Below are 20,157 nucleotides of genomic sequence, written 5' to 3'. Positions count from 1 at the left end.
AGGGAAAACTGCAAGGGTACCACAAAAGATCGGGGTTGAGAAGCAGAAAGGAAATGGGCTCTTGCACAAAAGTACAGCTGTTGAATCTAAACATCAGGTTTGAAGATGGACTTTCTAAATTAGGATATTCAGTTTTTCTCTTCTTCCTTCACTAAAGGAGTTAGACCTAACAAAGCTTTCTCTGTTTGTACTGGGAAGACTAAGCGGACATTGTTGCCGCTCTTTGGCATTTCAAAACTAGGACTTGAAATGGTTGCCAATTTCTCTTATTTTTCCTCTGCTTACCAATTCCTGCACTAAAAGCACATCTCCAAACCCACAGCTTTTTTATTTGTAATTTTTAGAAATTAGCTATTTTGGACTCAAAAGAGCTGTCTTGAAAACTTTAGGAAATTATGCTGCAAAATATGAGGGTCACATCTAACATTGTAAAGGTAAGGAAACTGAGAAGATATATTTATAAAAGCCCCTTACAGTGACAAGAAAGCATAGAATCCAGGCTTTGTGTGTGTAATTTGTGCTTTTAATTTAGAATTAGTCTGAATCTTTTAGTTAACTCTATCATAAGTGAGATAAATTACCAGCATCATGTTACATTTGCATTTGATTCTATGTCAATATCGACCATTTCCAATTATTTTAACAGCATGTGGAAAATGCATTTCCTAGGGAAGCGAAAGGGAAGAAGCTTGCAAGTAGACTTAGTCGATTAGTTTAAAATTTTACAGTAGGACTCTTTTCCTTTGTCATATATTGAAATAAGAAAAATCATCTACTTGGATAACTTCAGCCAATGCTTGCTTTCTTCCAAAGGAAAAACTATGGACAAGCTAGATAAAGAATAAAAGAGGCTAGATCTCTAATAGAAACATTTCATAGTGTTTCATCACATTAAAAAAGTACAAGTAACACCAAAAATAATCTGATTGCATTAAAGGATTTACCCACAAACATGATGAAAAAAAGTTAGTGTGACCATTCTATTTTCTAGATGTTTTCATAGACTGATATAGAGAGATACTGATGAATAGGTAGAATACACTCAACTGTTTGGGACTGTACAGAAATAGTTTGAACACACAAAAACTTTTTATCCACATGCAGTAACTCAAATGAAATAACTTCCACTCTGATTTTCAAAATAAACGAGAATGATGGTGACATAACATAGCAAAAACTTGAGATTATTTTCTGTAAATGAGGTGATCATGCATTCAAAACAGTTATTTCTGCTCTTCATTGCTGAACAATAGTACAGAATAGAAGTTCACAGTCATAAGAGAACAACACTGAGCAAGAGGGATGGGAATCTCTAAAAATACTAGCAAATGCAATTCAGTAATTGGACAACATAATAGGCTAGCTTTAAAAATAATAATTAAAAAAACAACCTGAAGTAAATGTTATTTGATCAAGCAATCAAACAGTGCTCTAGTGCTGTTGGTTAAACTTCACTCTCATAGCAAAAAAATCAGTTTCTTTTAGGTAAAGTACCTAAGCATTCATGAACCTATTTCCATTAATTATATTTTCAATTAAAATTCTTTTTATAGAGGTTGTTTCTTATAATGAATTAAAAACCTAGAGACAGACTAAGTGTGCTCCTTACATGCAATACCTCTCTGGAAGTATAGGAAAAAATTATTTTTCACAAGAAACACTAGAAAGCACTGCTATTGAACTCTGGGTGATTGAAATAAAAATAGCATGGGACAAATATATATTAGTTTAAATTTAAAATATTGCCATGTAGAATAATTTTGTGATATTATTTTAATTAATAGTCTCTAAGTTTTAAATGTTGTTAATTATGGAGGTAGAAGAATTTAGGTAACTACAATTCCTTTACTGTTTTTTGGCAAGACAAAAGCCGTAAAGGTAACCGACCGATGCTCAACAAATACTTGATTGAGCCTGGATTAAATTTACAGGTCCAATGATCAGGAGCACTAGGCATTCCTTATTTTCTCCCTCAAAAGCAAATCACTGATCACTTTCACAAATGCTGCTCATTGCAGTGATGCTTGAACCATAATTCATCAACAAATAACCCCCAAAACCAAAGAAAACCCCAAAAATCAAACTCCATCAAGAAGAAAAAACCAAAACAAACAAACAAACAAAAAAGAACAAAAACACACCTCAGATGTATCAAAAGCTTTTAGCCACTCCTTGTTCCAAATTAAGATTTAAGGATATCAGAACTTTCCCTTCCTTTTTATGACTTCCAGAACAATTGACTAATCTTATTCACTAGTAAGTCTCATACCTATGATGAGAGAGCTTTCACAGAAAATAAGCAAATCTTTTGAGGAAACAAAATTTGAAGTTCCTCAATTCCATCAAACTGCACAACATTTAAAGAAGACTATAACATGAATGGTGACATGTTAAAAAAAGATAATTTAGATTGTGTTTACGTTGAACAAGTCCAACTCAGACTAATTCTCCACTGTAGCAGTATTGCATCATCTCCTTTTGAAGTCGCATGGCACCCTAAATCTGTTTATCTACTACCTATAAATTTCAGTGCAGAAACAGGAAAAAAAAAAAATCTGCCACTGTTATTCACAGGAACTTTTGCAGATTAGCTAATATAACCAAATCTTTTATTGCTATTCCTTAATAATATCATCAGACCTCCAGAACCAAGTGTTAACTTCTGAGTGAACAATAACATTTTACAACAATCACCCTAAGCAGGCAGAAACCTTGAATCTTTGTACCTAGATACACTACCGAGCATCTAAGTATTTTGAAATAAAAATTTAGTATCAAAAATATATTTCTGAATGTTTGATTTCAGAACATTCACTACTATTCAGTACTACACAAAACTATTGCAAAAATGGCTGAAGTACTGCTTTTCTAGACTTTTTACAAAATGATAGCCAAAACACTTCTGTTAGAATCTTACCTGTACCCGCTGATCATCATCTATGCATTGCTTCTCTGTTTCTAGGACAGTAGATTTCAACTCTGAATTTGAAAAGATACAGATTTTTAAAGTTCTATATAAAAAAGTTTCATTAATCTTTTAAAATACACATTCAGCATTTCATGATAAGAGAACAGAGTTAAAAAGAAAACCATTAACTGTTACACTTTCCAAATTATTCATCTAAAATTAAATGAGCAAGTTGTATCCATAAATAAAACCAGCCGGATCTCGATTTGCAATGTGTTTATTATGACTCAACATTAAAAACTATCATCTTAAATGTGTAGTGTATAAAACTTGAAAGAAGTCATTTTTTATTGTTAAAATCTCTGATTCAAAGAAAAATAATTACTTATGGCTCGATTCATACATTACATAGAAGGTCAAATAAAAGTTCTCATGTGTCTGTTCACAAAAGGCCAGAAGAACGTATAAGCAGGATGATCATTGTTGGCAGCTATGTTGTCTTCATACCCTTCTCTGGCCCTCCTCTGCTCTATTGTCAAAATTTGAGATCTCCACAATAGGATAGAGCATGATACAGATCTAAATTCACTTTTTAAAAGAGTGGTTCAATGCAATTGACCTCACTATTGCAAACACATTTTTAGAAATCTCAATTTTATCCTAGCTTTATTATTTGCTGTCTATAGCATCTCAGCCCTACAAAGGGGTGGTTTGGGACTGTACACTTATTGTGTAAGTGTACAATCAGAGCCTCCCAGAACTAGGGACATTCAAGTTGAGAATATAAAACTAATTCTGCACCTTTGTACTGAATTTCACACCCTCTCTTTTGGGTACAGAACCAGCATTAATCTGATTTTTTAAAATTTTGACAGTGTTACTTATTTACATTGAAAAATGAAACAACCATACTTCATTCTAGTAGTATCTTCTTCAATTATTTTGTACTTTGGAATAAGTAATGAGAACCCTAATCTCTAAGCATTCCCTCAATAAATTATTGTATTTAAATGGAGAAAAACATTATTTGTCCCAGAATGATGGTTTTAAATGGAAATAAACATCTCCAATTATCACTGTGACAATGAAAAATAAAATAGCAGCGAGACTAAGAACTTTTATCTGCACATTTTACCTTGAAAATAGGCATCAAAACATAACACCACCTCCCAAATGGAATAATTTCCTTATATTAAAACTTGAATAACAATTATTCTATCTAAAAATACTAGTCTTTTGAGATTGCTGTTTTCATAAAGGGATTCCAACTTAAACCAAACCTAAGTACAAAAGAAATTACATGAAAACGTTGACTGTCCTAATATCAGTGAGACATATATTGTACATTTCTGCATTATTTCCACAGTGCTGTACTTTGATTACCACAGTGCTGCATAAAAGAAATAACAGATTTTGAGCTGGAAATGACACAAGACATGTAACAACCCAACACACGTTCAGGATCCTCAAGTCTTTTGGTAAGCCATTGCAGAGAATAACAGAGACTTATTTTTAATGTATTTATGGAAGACAGAGTCTTGGTGTTAAAGCATAGGGCTTGAATTAAAAGCTCTGCTTTCTGTTCTGACCTTTCCACAGATTTCTTCTCTGACCTTAAAGAACCTCTCTGTGCCTCAGTTTCCTTGCCTGATAGGAGATAACTAGAAAAATTAAAAGCAAAACAAAAAACACCCAGCAGCTACACAGTGAAAGACCTCTAACCAGCTTCGTAGCTACTGTTAATAATGCCTCTTTAACTGATCATAGCCTAATTTTGTACGCAGAACAAGAATAGAAATATTTTTCTTATACCTGCCCAGAGAACATGTGTGTCTCACATCCTCCTTCTGTCTTCTATATAGTGTATAGCGTACCGCTACACAGGAGGCAAATCTGTTGATCACTAGCAGACACAGTAAAGCAGCTGTGGTCCAGAACCTCTGGACTCATAATTCCTAGACATTTGGCCTCCTCACAGCTTTCTGACAATCCCAGCTGTTGGGAGGTGCAAGGAGGAAGTTTCATTGCCAGTGGCATTTATGCTACCCCTTGAAAATTAGCAATCCTCAACCTGTTTTACTATTAAAATTGTTTTCTAAAACAGCATTTCAAATTTTATCTGACAGAATTGTTCCCAGTCATAAAAAGCTTAATGAGAATGCTGCTAATGAAATGAACACTCCTCACTGCAACCAAAATAATCCCACCAAAACCAGTGAATGATTATTTTCTGGTAAAAAATATTAATGTCTCTTCCAAAGGAAGGGAAGAGTATCAATATTTTTAAACTAAGCAATTGTTAGATAGATGTTTTATAAGTAATCTGGAAGACAATTTTTTTCAGCTAACTTTACCTCAATTGATTTGCAAAACCAGGAAAACTTCATTAGTATTTGGTCATTACTGATCTCACCAAAGCCTGTGTACATGATTTTAGATTTCTGTATGGTTGAGAGAAAATTTAAGATGAATTTGATCTTTGTTTACACCAGGTTTTATTATTTGCTAATGTTCTAGTACTAGAAAAGAAATGTACACACACACAACCTGGTAGCATTTCCTGTTATGCAAATTGGCACAAACTACCTCCCTTACTCAAAATTTCTTTAAAAAAATAGGAACAAGCTGTTTCAATTTGACAGAATTGTCTAGCTTATTTTTACATCAGACAAGTTTTGTTCTGAAAAGGGTTCTAAATATAAACTGAGTTCAGGGTGATAGGAACAGTTAATTTTAAGGTTAGTTTGCCAAAATTCACTAAATACAACTTATCTGCAGCAAACTAACAAGGTATTATCTTTTTTAAATGAAACTAAAAAAACCCCAAAACCAAACCCCACCACAACAACAGAAAAAAAAAAAAAAAAAAAAAAAGTTTGAAGGAAAAAAAAAAAATATGACAAATTAAACTTTCCCTTTAACCCCAAACAAACACTTTTTCTTTCCCCTCATTTTTCATAAAACAAAGAAAAGAAAGTTCTGGATGAGCCTAATTTTGTTAAAGAGACTAACTTAGATTTCAGGTTGTAAACCCACACAGAGATTTAATGTGTTTGGACTGTTTCATTTTGCAGGAGAAGTTGAATAATCTTTGAATCTCTGCCTAGGTGGTAAGGACAGTCACATGGAATACAGGATGACTGTGCCTGCATATTTGCCTTTTCCTATATGCTGGGTGGAATAGTGTTATCATCAAAGCATTGAAATAATTGAATTTCAAGTAGCCTGTTGTGTTCAGATTCAGGTAACATGCTGGAGTGTGAGAGCAGTAGAGTTAAATACCATAAGAAGTAACAGAAACAGATTTGGGGTATACAGATGGAAAATCAGTAGCACACAAATTGATCTTATTGGTGATAATGACTCATTTTGTCCAAAAACTTTTCTGAATCCATAACTACAAAATGTTTTTGGCATAAGTACCTGCTGACTTGAACCCAAATTCATATTAGGTATTTCCAAACTTCATCTTTTCAATAAATAGCAAACTTAACAAAAAGAAAATAATAAAAAACCCAAAACAAAAAACCCCAAAGAAACTAAAAAACAAAACAAAAAACCCAACCTGAAAAAACAAAAAAATCCAAAAATCCCCCTGACCAATCTAATAGCCCTCTCCTCACATCCAACAACACTCCATAGGACACAGAGCACACAGCAAACTATTTAATATATACTATATTATACAGATGATTAACTACTTTGCTAATATAAGAGTAGATTACCTAAAACCTCGCAGAATTTCCTCTTGCCTTACTCAACACTTGAAGGCCTAGTGCTGTCCTTATACTAATATGTGTATAATAAAAATAAAGACTCTACATATAAAAATATCCTCCTATATTCCTCTCCGGATAACCGCTTTCAAATAAAATGGATCTTTTTGTTTATAAACCATTGTCTCTAATGTTAATATTTTTACTGTTTAACTCATACAGCAATAATTATATATAATGCAATACACAGCTACTCTACACATAGTCATTTAAACCCTTTAAAAAATGCTTACCCCCTCCACCTTTCAAAGGCACATATACATAATTTAGTTACAAATCTTGAAGAAGGTGTTTATCCATCAGGATTCAGATGAAACATCACTCACCTTCACGTTCTTCCACATGGCAAGCATGTGAACAATCAAATAAAAAGTTAAATTATCTATCTACCTGAATTGTGTTCAGAACAATTATAATTTTTCCTTTTCCCTCCATGCCCTAGACTGCAAATTCACTCTGAAAACCAAAATTTCAATATTTTTAAGTGTCAGCACCTCCAGTAAATTCTGAGAACTATTTATGTTCCATTTAGAAATAGTCACAATACACAATTTTCCATTTTACTTCTAATTCTATTTTCTTAATATTTTTGCAGTTTTTGAGAGGGCAGTGGCTGAGATAAGGAACAAAGTACTGTACATATTACATCCATGTAGTAGGTGTAATATTAAATAAAACAACATAGGATGGAAACAAACTATGTATAAGATGAATAGATTTAAAAATTATTAGTATTTTCCTCTTGGTAGAATATTTTCCAAATTAGTAAAAATCTTTAAATTCCAAAATATTTTATGTAATCAATGTTCTTCTAGATTTTAAAGCAACAAAACTGATTCTTAACTTGCAAAACCCTCTGCTGGGCTTAATCCTCAAAGTAAAATAAAAAAATATTCACCCTTTTGTTTTTCCTGTGCAGAGTATGTTAATAAATATTATGATCACACATCCATTAGCTAAGTCTCCAAGTTGAGAGACACAATCTGTCTACTCAAAGTACATGGCAATGAATTCTACTACCACATATGACAGCACTTTCATTGAATACATCATAAAATAGTACACCATTAGTCAAAAACTGGACTAGCCCAACAGTCCAGTACTGCAGTGTTCCATACTCTGAAATGCATCAGTGAAACGGATGCAGAAATGTTTCCTTAACCACTAATAGAGTTGCTTTGGTAAAAGAGAATAATACAGCAGTATTACATTTTTGTTGGCATTACTTATTTTGCTTGTGAACACTGGAATAAGAGATACCAGTAAAAGTGAAATGTTGTCATGATAAATGGTGTCTGTGCAAGGAATACTTTGCTCATGTTATAGAGGAAGTTGTAGAGAAGTGTCAAAGAGAAGTAGATCTGAAATTAATTCCACCCAAAGCCTACAATCAGTAGAGAGATGTGTTGAAATAACGTCTTAATTCTTCAACTGTGAGCAATGAAAAAAAAGGAGTGATAGGAAGTAGAAAATTTGAGAATACCCAGTGGCTCTCCATGGAGGTCACAAGGATGAATGCAGCCTAAGAGTGCTGAGAGCCATTGAATACTAACTACTACGAAGCTAAGCTTCCAAGAACCTGTGGCATTTGTCTATCAACACTACTAATAGTAAACAGGTTTGAAATTATCTTCTAAATTTCTTTGTCAGCTGCAAGAGGTTTTGGTTTGTTTTGTTTTAATTCCTCATCTTAAACAAAGCTTTTAAAGAGTAAGCAGAAGATTTCAGAAATTTGGTAAAGTAACCTCCCAAATTTTAAGATAAACTGATTTTGTAAAAAAGACCTCAATTTCTTTTTCAGGTACACTGTTCATACCTCTCAGTCAGCAGGGAACTGCTGAATCCACAAAGGAATACCTTACACCACTCTATTAACTTTCAGTATACCACCAGTGGGCTTCTTAATATTTCCATATTTCTAAGAACAGAAAAGTACCCATATTTCATGGCCCTGAAGGTATGCAAACTGGAAAAGAAAAAAGGTCACAACACCTGGTAAAATCTATTAGTCAGCAGATGCCAGACACACATCTTGGTTCTTAACAAAAAGCATGCATTTTTGCTGAATATTTTTTATTAGATTCATACTAGCTAACATTATTTCTGATTCTAATCCAAGATCTTCAAAATCAGGTATTTGTTAGAAGTTAAGATACTAGGTTTATATCTTGGATTCTGTAAGACAGCAGCTCCCCCCCAAACCATACATATATCTTGCCTATGTCCAAGAACCATACCTTCTTTCGTAATTTTAGATCTTTGTTCTTCATCTGGAGGTTTGGGTGGGGGCCATACAGATGGAATTCTCCTTGGAAAGCTTCCTTCAATGTAATCTGATGAATGTGTGGGTTGGCTAACTGCAGCCCAAGTATAAAGCTGGTCTTGCTGTTGTTATTAAAAAAAAAAAAAAAAAAAAAAAAAGTTGAGAAGTTCATATAGAAAGACAAGCTCAAGACATCAAAGCCTTTGTTTCTAACACAAATAGCTCAATATCCACCCCTATAGCAAGTCAGACTTGTTTTTATGCTCTTCATCTCCTGACAAAGACTTAACATAAATCTATATTGACATAATTTAATCTTTCAGTTTTGGAATTACCTCTATTAACAATAGAAAATCTATTCTTTTAGTTATCTACAGCACAATGAGATGCTAGAATACAGTTCAGCACTTTTTTTGACCATGAGGAACTCTTTGCCACTCCTTTCCTTAGAAAGATAACAGGTTCTGTCCATCATGACTTCTTTACATATAGCTAGTTTATAGTTAGAGAAAACTATTTCAGCCCACATACCTCAACCTTTTTACACCAAATGCACAAGCAACTAAAGTAAGCAGGATTACTTCAGCATAAATTAAACCAAGACATTTATTCACTGCAATCCTGTTTTTGTCATTCACATTTCCATATTCATAGAAACACAGCTAAAAAAGTGGTTTGCTTTTGGAATAAAATAAAAAATGAACAACACAATTCTCAATCCTCTAGGCTCAAATCAGATTATATCCTTATTAGTCTATAGCTTTGAGTTTGATTCACTTATTAAAAGTAGGAGACATCTAGACTGTTGAAAACTACAGCAAACATGCTTTAAGTGAACAGAAAGATTTTAGCTGATTACAATACAAGAAGTTATTCTTGTGATGCCCAGTGTTTAGTGTGCATGGTGGTGTTGGGTCGACGGTTGAACTTGATGATCTTCAAAGTCTTTTCCAACGTTAATAATTCTATAATTCCATGAACATGGACACCTTGTGATGAAATCTTTATAATATTGTAAACTATAGAGTTGAATCCCAGCAACTGCATGAGTAATAAGTATTGTAGTAGAAAACTGGAAAAAACATTGATTTTACACAGATACTAAACATTGACGAGACATGCAGGGGGAAGAACAAATAATTTAACACTTTTGGGGGGGATAATGACTATTCCATGTGACTAAGCTTCTGCACACCTAAAAATAAGTTGTGATAAGAATGGTAATATTCTATTGAGAACAACTTGCTTAGAAGAGACAAAAGCTAGTTCTAAAGTAAAAAGTTTTGCTTTAGAGAGGGTGCCTCAAACAGTCAGGGTCAAACGAAGCTCATTACATCTTTCCAATATGAAAAACACAGTAAAAATCCGGCCACATACATGGACCTTAGATAAAGGTAAAAATAAACAGATAAAAAGCTTAATACAAAATCACATCAGGTTTTCCATATAGCCCTGAACTCTGTCTTCCTTGAAAAACCTATCCTTTTCCCATTACTATGCTCTGCATTTGAACATCCAAACAGGCTTGATTAATGCAGTTCTTTCAGTAACTTAGTACTTTCCCTTTGTCTAATTCCAGTTTTTTAGAGGATATGTATTTTGGAGTTTCTGCCTAATTTCCAGTACTGTATATACTGTGTAAAGAAAAAGAAAATGTGCTGGATTTTGCTCTGTGTCTTTTTTTCTACACTGTCCAAATCACAAAAAACATAGAGGAAAATAAAATTCAAAAACATAATTGAGGCAAATTAGAACATTTTTTTTTTCCCCCACTCTACTACCTTACATACTACTACCTTACTTAGCTGGGTAAGCACAGTTGACTTTCAGTGGTAGTGATGTAGGGCAATAAAACAGAAGACAACAGGCTGTAGATAATATTGGCATAGCATGAATAAGGAAGACAAGCAGTTAAACTGTTCCTGGACATGATATTTCACTATGTCAGTTCTTGAAAGATATTGTACAATCATTTAACAACAAATTTTTGAAGTATGATTAGACTACATGAATTAAGATGTATTAAAAAAAACCTATGATATGTCTCAGAATTATTGTACAGATGGGATACATTATGAGGGTAATAAAATACGAAGTACCTATGGTCTTGCTGATAGAATTTACAGCATAGAAACCATGATCAGTTATAAATTAAGACATAACACAACTCCATAACCGACAACTAACCCAGCATGGGAGATTTGTTTGTGAGTATAAAAGACAGTATTTTTTGTGGGAGTTTGGGGAGGGTTTTTTTGTTTGTTTTGGGATTCTTTTCATTCACTATTCAACACAGAAAAGGATGATGAAACAGACTCATCATATGATAGAAATTTACAGAGGGAAATGTAAACTTGCAAAAATGCCTTGAAGGGATTTGCACTACAACCAAAATGTATCTCCATTCAATATATAAACAACATATTTAACAACCGCCACATTTAGATTTCTTGCAAACTTATAAACATAATTTAAAATATAACAAACCTTCACAAGAGAAAGGCAGTCTGAAGATCTGGACTTCAAGTTAATAGTCCATAAACTACACTTATATTGGGAAAAGATTAACCCTGTCTCTACTTTTGTGCCCTTCAAAAGAAATTAATCATTTGAATGTCCTAATTCCTACTCATTCAGGATACTGTCCAAAATCCAATCCTTTTTACCTTATCTTTAGTTCCTTGTCAGTTAATATACTAACCCATCTCATTTCTCCTTTTCCAAATCTGATAATACCATAAATTTGCATGATTATTAGAACATTTTGAAGAAAGATATATGCAGCAACATTCTGTGATGTTGAAGTACTATTCAAGCAAAAGAAAAGAATAATTGAAATAGAAAAATCCAGATTTGCAAGCACCCACAAACCTGGCCTTCCACACCCAACTTTTTCTCCTTTAATCTTTTCATTTCAGAGGCAATTTTTACTAGATATCATTGTAAGTCCAGCCAGTGAACATGCTTACCGTGACCAAGCTTTGAATACATCTGGAATTTCCAATTCATCTTGCTCAGACTCCACTATTTAGTGTTTAAAGCACTTCTTTTGGAAAAAAACAAAACAAAAAACGCCAAACCCCAACCAAACAAAAAAACAAAAAACCAACAAAACATGCATACATATATATATATATATATATATATATATCTCCTTTTAATGAATGATCCCAGTCTTATTTATTCGGACTCATTTCTGGACAGATATTGAAAGCTTAAAGCTGTCTGAGTCCAGTACACTAAGCATGATGTCAAGAAGAGTTCTCATTTCCACACATCCTTACACAGCACTTTCCACTGGTTCTTAAAACTGCAGAGCACAGAGCATTTGCACACGGGCGAGGTAAACTGCCTGCAGGAGCTGATGGTTCCTAATCAATAGACATTTTACCACTTATAGATGCTAGCATTTAGAACAGAGTCACAGAGAGTTAGGTCTGTAATTTAACTCACTCTCTTCCCAGCCAGCTCTCAGTAGGCACAAAGAATGGCCTTTCTTAACAAATTTTCATTCTTGGGTACCACAATGTTATATTTCAGCTACATAATGTATAATCTTTAATAATCTGCTAATCTTTAAAGATGGAAGCCAATGCTGTAAGATACTCAAAAGTAAGGGCCTCTAGCAAATGACATACAGAAAGAGGCTGGTGGACACAGAAGGAATACTGGTGAATCCTGAGCTTTCAGAAAAGGGGCGACACATTTTTCATACAGAGAGACCAGTTTTGTTCCCTGGGCCACAGGCTGCATTAAAGATTACAAGATCCCCCACTGTATAAATATCTTATGCCACCTTGAACCTATGCTTTTGGCAGCTGTATTGCTCCTGGAGATATGCTGGTAACACAACCTTCTATTCAATGCCACTTCAGTTCTGAATCAACTGTTTATCTGCTTTCACTTCAAAGGATAAAGATAGGCATTGTGAGAAATGCTTAAAAGAGGTACAAGAGAAGGAGTTGAAACAGCAATAAATGTATACACACCTGTCCAAACTGGTTGCAAAAGCACGAATTAGCAATGTGTGAATCAAGAGGGAAAAAATCTGACAGGAAGTATTTTGACAATTCTGAAAGAAAATTAAAAATAGCAAAAAAGCACAGGTAAGATGAAAAGGCGGGGCAGTACAGAAGCACACTGTTATCAGGAGTCACCTCTGCTCTTCAGTTCAGCACAGCACTAGATGGGGGAAGCACATTAGCGGTACCTCTAAACTTTCTTACACTAGAGTGAATTGGTACTAACTTTGCTGTGACTCCCGTGTTAAGCCATGATGAAATCAGGCTCTATCTTGCAGGGCTTTTATTTTCAAAGAGTAAACCTGAACAATTTTTCACTAGAACCCCAAACATTCAAAGTTATCCTGAAGAGGGGAGGACAGAAGTGTTGCCATGTCCACAGACAGGTATAAATAGGCCGGGAGTAAACACAGAGTGGAAGTCACAAGAAGTTACAAGAAAGTGCCTACTCATCAAATCAGTCTGGATGTGGACAGTCTTCCAATAGAAAGAGCTAGAGGAGCAGGGAGAGGAAAAAGTATAACTGTATTTAAGATGAAACTAGATGAACTCATAAAGGAATTACATTTTATGGTACTTGGGATAAGCAAGGGCCAGACTCCATGACTCAGAAGCTGTTTTACAGGCTAAGAGCTCCAAAGATGTTGTTCCACATGTTTATATAACTGTTTGGAGTGCATGGAAGGATGATTTTTATTATTTTTTTTTAATAAGGAAGTTTAGTCATTCTAATATACTAAGTATACAACCTTTAAAATGAAAGAAAGGCAAGTGCATGTTCTCTGTGAATACAAATAGTTAATTGGACAAACAAGGTTTTAGTTTGAGAAATTAGAGCTGGACTACCTCAAAATGCTCTTATCAGCAGGAGATTGCTTTATTTTAAGAAGCTTTTAAAATAAAGAAATCAATACTATCAAGAATGAGGAAAGTGGTTTACTTTTGGAGGACAGGTTCAGTAACAAAGCTTTATCTGACCACAGGCAGAACCAGAACAGTGCTCAAACACAGCCCACTCTCAGCTTGTACTACTTTTGTCTTACTAGTGAGCAACAATGCCTTCCAAGGCTAAAAAACCAGTAAGTCAGTCATAATACTTTAATATATGGCTGAAGCAGCACTTTATCCTCATGAACTAAATTTGATGCATGAGCATTTTACTTGAGTGATTTTTTTTTTCTTTTCAGAAAACCGATGTGTCTGAACAATTCATTTTAGAATACTTCAAGTGTCAAAATTCCATGAAACATTTCTTTCCCACAAAATGACTTTAACCTCCTCAACAAAACAGAATCAACTTGCTTGATCCCATCAAACTTTGCTCATGATTCAATGTCATATCCTGGGTATTTGAGAGGCCAACAGAGCCAATAGCCCTGTAGTTAGGGCCTCCATGAGGAAAGGAAATGAGGAAACAATTTCAGCCTTCCACATCTATTCTCATTCAGTTCCAGAGTTGTCTTAATCTTCCTATTCCCCAATAACTTCTACATTGAATATAGCTGAATAGGTTGAACTGGTGAGCTTACAACAAACTTTCCTTGGAAGAGGGAACAGTGGCTAGCCTTTTACAAAACAGAACCACCTCAAGATCTAGCCTCTTTACACATTCGAGTTGGACTTCTACTTGGAAGACCACATCCCAAGACCACTAGGTTATTAGCTGTTAATTAGACCACGTGAGGGTGTGCTAGTCTCTCCAGAAATTCTAAGCTGAGGCAAGAAGCTTTTCCATCAGTTGTTTTCACTTACACTGACACAGTTCTGCAATAAGTTTCTGAAAAATTTGAATTTTCCAAAGAAATCTGTTTCATTAGAAAATTCTTTTCATTTCTATTCCATTTGAAAACATGATTATTACTACTATAAAAACTTCCTCTCAAAAACACAGACACATGCAATATACACAAATTGAACTCTCACTGTATTCTCGGTTCCAAGCCGGAAAAAAGACATTGTGTTATGACTGTCATTCTTAAGAAGGCAAACTAACATATAGAAAGTCATAAAACAGAAAGATCTCTTGAGGTGACATGGTGACCACCACCTTCATCCTACACACAATGATTTTGAAAATTGTAAACTGGTGGTGTAAACTTAACATCCAATACGTGCCTCTTGAAGCAGTCTTCAGAATAACAGGCAGGTAAGCAATGTTCTCTGCAATAAGCATGAAAAACCAGCAACATCTTACATACATAGTATACTGCAGTATACTATACAGTATACAGTAGCATCACCACAAGTAACTGAAAAAAGAAAAAGAGAAGGCTAGGAGACTGCAGGGCCAGATGAAACAACTATAAAATAAATATGGAATTATTTTTTTTAAAAAAAGAAACAGGGAAACAGCGTAACAGGAATAGTTTAGCTCAGTGATCATCCAACTGTTTCCATCCAGCTCTCAGGAATATTCAGAGTTGCTCACCACAAAAGACAAAGTGCCACAAAGTACAACTGGGCAATGGAAAAGGAAGAGGAGACATGGGGGCTTTGGTTTAGTCAGACTCAACTGCCATGGTAACCTACATGACAAACAAAGACTAAGACAGTAGATTAACAAACTGTTTTGTCTGCTCTACTCCACCATTTTCACTTGTGAACTTTTAAAGTCTTATTTAATACTGACCCCCAATATACTGCTGTGAAAAAGCATTCCCATAAAATGGGACTACATTGTCTTACACATTTTATTCCCAGGCATTTAAAGTATACTTGAAGAAATGCTGCATTATTGCCAGCTTTATGCTGCAGTTTGGAAGAGAAGTTCTCCTAGATGAAGTAAATGCTGGGGAAAGTTGCTCTTTGGAAACCTATCACTGGTATTTTGGCTCTCTGACTTCTGAGAAAGGATTCTGTCTGTAATCTGTATAACTACTAATTTTCAGATTGGTGTAAATAGTGCAAATAAGTTAAAATTAAGTAAAGTCTTTATGCCACTAACTTCTCTTCCAGCTGACCTGCAAAGTCCCACCATGCTGCTACTACTCAGCAGAAAGAAAGCGGTATCTTTATTTCCTTAAAAAGCATTTGCATCACCATAGGTGGCCAGGAAAGCAGCCATCTCCGGTTTGTGCTGTCTGCCTCTCTGCTGCCTTGTGGAAGTGTTATTTCAGAAACGGATGACAACCTAGTCAGGCATCATAACTACAAATCACACAAGGGGCAGTCTCCATCCCAAACTGTCAAATATGCCTGTATATAAAATCACATCATAACAGAGGAAAAGAATGACACCCTCCAGAAGATGTCCATTTAGCTCTTTCATTATATAATATGCTGAAATAATTTATAATCAAGAAGGCATGACCAGCCATACTCAACATAGTAACAGCATTCAATAAAAGCACCGGGAAAGATGTAAAGAGAGCTATCCCAATCAAAATGACACCAGAAATAAAGACGGAATCTTAGTGTGCATTTCAGACACATAAGGAAGAAGATATTGCCAGTTAGTGACACATGAAAAAAGCAGTTGTTGGACCTTTAAGTGTGCAGTAGAGATTAAGTTCCCCAAACAAGTTCCCAAATGCTCAGTTTTTATTCTTAAAAGCACTTCCAAAATTTTAATAGAAAGCCTCTATCACAAAATAATTTTTCACTGAGAATTTAAGTGTTTTAAACCTAATGTTCAGAACAACACACAAAGCTACTTCGAAAGCTTGTCAGAAAAAAAGTAGAAATCTGCTATGAAAGAAAAAAATGCCCATAGCTTAAGACTGCACAGGGTGAACTGGAAAATCTGGAATGTGAAGTCATAATTAGGGTTTCCACATTCACCACTTGTAGTAATTGCCACTACTGGACAAAATACAAACACTAAGTACAGACAATATTTCTTAACAGCACAGTGAAGCTAAATAAAGTTGCCTTGCATTGATAGGAAAATACCAGCTTCCTTTATTGGTGTATGAACAGTTTAAATTCTAATATTCTGTATAATTTATGCACACTACTGATGGCTCTCCAAAAATAGTCATCTTCTAGCTTCTGTGATAGTTCGTTAACTAAGTAGATGTGATGTCTACTTGTTGAAAATTGCGGTCTTCCAACAGGTGGCTGCAAAACTTGCCTGTCTTTACATTCTTGACAAGTATGCACTGTTTAGCCAGCTTAGCCTTCTGTTTATTTTACTCTAATAGAATAATATAATAAAACAACATGCTAAAAAGCTTAGGACTACACCTGAACTACAGAAATACGATTTTTGAATAACATGATGCAGTTATTTGGAAATGACAGAGTTTTTCCACAAAGCATTAATTTCTTACTTATCATTCAGTCAGAGGATATTTTATTTTAATTTGAAACTTTAGAAGCGCTCTCGAACAAGTCACAGCTGTTAAAAAGGGAAAAATTTAAAAGTCAGGCAGTCAATAGTTATTTAAAAGGCAAGCAATTTTTTTTGAGAACATTCTTTGAATAGGCTTTTGCTAACCTACCTTCCTCTAAGGTGTGCATTTACTTGCTTGGCCTATTTTTTAAAAAATTTATTTTTAAAACCATTTTTTTTCTTTTATAAAATACTAGCAGAACAATTAAAAGCTGTAAACATAGTCTGACAAGTAAGAAGTCATGACATCCATGAGGCAATATTTAGCAGTCTCTCCAGGAGACAGGAAACTAGCAAAAAGAGCATTATATTTCTAGACAGCCAATCTGCCATTGTACATCTTCTTACTCTTTAAGGTACTCTTTACATTATAAGAAGAGTAGATAGGAAGAGCTACAGCAAAAGCTTCCACTGCTTTTCAACAGCAAACATCTTAAAAATCCCAACCCTGTCTACTGTTATTTTTAAAGCTTTGTTCAACTTTTATTTTTCAGATTAATCTTTTATTCTGGGCATCTGCCACTATTTGCTTTGAAAGAAATAATTGATAAAATGGGCCAAGATAGAACATGAAATTTTACTCATAAGTTCTTAAAACAGTTTTAAAGTTTCTATTCAGTTGGATATGATTTGAAATTTGACAAAAATGCCAGAGATACTTCAGGAACAAGCTATTTCCAATCATCATTAAAATCTATCCAAAATATGACCAAGTTATAAGCCTCTGAAAACTGTACACCATCCTCAGTATAAATGTGATGACAGCTGCTAGTTCTTTGAAGATTTATGATTTCATTGGGTATTTGTTGGTCCTTCATGTTTGCCATATACTAACAAAGGAGTAAACATCACATCCACGAAGCGTAATCTACACCAGAAATACAGTGCTAAGAGTTTAAATGAAACTGTCTTCCAGAAGCCATTATAATACTAGCTCAAGAAACTGAGAGCTGTGCAAGTTGACTTTACTCTTAATATATTGCCTAATTGCAGTCAGAAAACGTGGAAGAGAAAGAAATAGGATTCAACAAGAAAAGCAAAAGACGTGTACAATTATTTAATGGGGTGAGGCAGAGGCCCACACTGAAGCCTGGAATATCTTGAAAAAAAAAAAAAACCTAACCAAAAACCAAAACAGAGCTTGTGTGTTACTGAGAAAAGAGACACAAGTTTTGGATACACAGTTGTAAGGCAGGCAGAATAGAGGTGACCACCGGGCATGAGTAAAAAGAAGATGAGAATATAATCAGAGTGTGCAACTACAAACATTTCAAGACAGTGGAGAGTTCAGCATTAGCCGTGCTAAATTAAATTCACTGGAGGACATCCAGAAAAGGAGATCAGAGAGAGAGAGAGTAGGACTTTTAAATAATCTGTTTATATTCATCTCAAGCCATGAGCAATAGATCAGAGTGAACAAAACTTACTGAATTATTTTCATAAACTGTAACCTAACATCTTCAAAAAACAAAGTCTGTGGGACCACACTTGAGCAAAAGGGGAATTATGGATTTTATTCAACATAAAAAATTAGTTAAAGCTCAGAAATACAAGGGGTCAGACACAAAAGGAGGGATTTCAGTGGAAAAAACATTGGCAAGTCTGCAAAAGAAACATGCTAAAGGAGTGACCCAAGAGACTTTACAAGAACCGAACTAAGACAAAAATCAAAACAGCCAAATGAGTGACACTAAGGAACAAGCAAGCACCAGAGCTGGATGCAGCAGGGAGGAAGGACAGCAAGGTGGCAGACAAACCTGTCTGGGACCAGGACAGGGTTGCAGAAGCTTTGTTGATGGCAATTTCAGCTGAGTGAAAAGGACACCAGCCAAACTGGAGGGAATCCAGGATGGAACTGGAGGAACATCTGATGAACTCAGAGATGAAGGAAGAATATGGGACTGGCTCTGCTCCCAATTTTGGAGTAAGGTCAACTTTATGTATCTTCTAATTCTAGATGGGCGAAATGTGTATTACTTAAGGCTAGCCTGATTCCTCTGTCTTTGAAATCAATGGTCAGATCAACATTAAAATCCTGTTCTAATGAATTAAAAAAAAAAAGAAAACCTAAATAAGAAAAAAAGCACAGACATGGAGAAAGACGCAAAAGGGGACACGAGTCATAGACCTTACGCATTCTTTTTTAAGTAGCATACAGCATCACCATAAGTTTTTTCACACTAGCTGTTAATTATTTCCTTACAAAACTATTAGCATTTATTTTCTGTAAGATATTTTATTTACTCACTCTAAGAAGCAAAATCAGCTAGAAGAAGCCCAGTTTTGAAGTTCTCAGCCACTAGAGTTTATACTGCAAGTTCTAAACATTTTCACCCTTGTAGGGTATGTAATGAATAAACAGGTACTGTGATCACCAAGACTAAAGCAGAAACATATCCCCAAACTCAATAGCAGCAACTCTCACCTTTGTGCCATGTGAAATTCAGCTACTGAGAACCTAGTGTTCAACATAGACGTATGGTCCTCTGAAGTAGGATGCATGACTAGCTGCGTACACATACACAGGGCTTTACACCACTTCTGACACAATTTTACAAAAGCATGATCTCTTTAGGGGACTTAAAGAGAAAAACAGTAACAGAGCATCTGTGGCTTACCTGATAGTCCAATTCAAATTAAGATCACTGCTAGGCAGCAACATCTTAAATTCCTGACTTTAACAAACTGTTCACATGGCACTAGGCTAGGCTACTGTTTCTTTTCAGACTCCACCTTGTTGGATATGGTCAATGAAAGATAATCGGAATAATTCTCTTAATCAAAGTATGATATACCAGTTAACAAAAAAGCCTCCCCTTCTTCTTTCCAAACTTTTTATTTCATAAAATTTGTTT

The 20,157-nt window shown here is 34.8% G+C and overlaps 1 protein-coding gene across 1 annotated transcript in view; it reads right to left on the bottom strand.

Moving 5' to 3' along the window:
• Nucleotides 1-20,157, bottom strand: part of LOC104528913 (formin-2-like) — a gene marked incomplete at its 3' end in the record, with an annotated part of 54,816 nt that overhangs the window by 13,541 nt on the left and 21,118 nt on the right. Inside the window, 2 exon segments of the mRNA XM_029086246.1 lie at nt 2,918-2,979; nt 8,922-9,069. Of these exon segments, the coding sequence (XP_028942079.1) occupies nt 2,918-2,979; nt 8,922-9,069 (210 nt within the window).

Source organism: Antrostomus carolinensis, unplaced genomic scaffold (genome assembly GCF_000700745.2).
Source record: "Antrostomus carolinensis isolate BGI_N321 unplaced genomic scaffold, ASM70074v2 scaffold11468, whole genome shotgun sequence".
Classification (NCBI taxonomy): Eukaryota; Metazoa; Chordata; class Aves; order Caprimulgiformes; family Caprimulgidae; genus Antrostomus; species Antrostomus carolinensis.
This window is presented reverse-complemented; position numbering and strand designations above follow the sequence as displayed.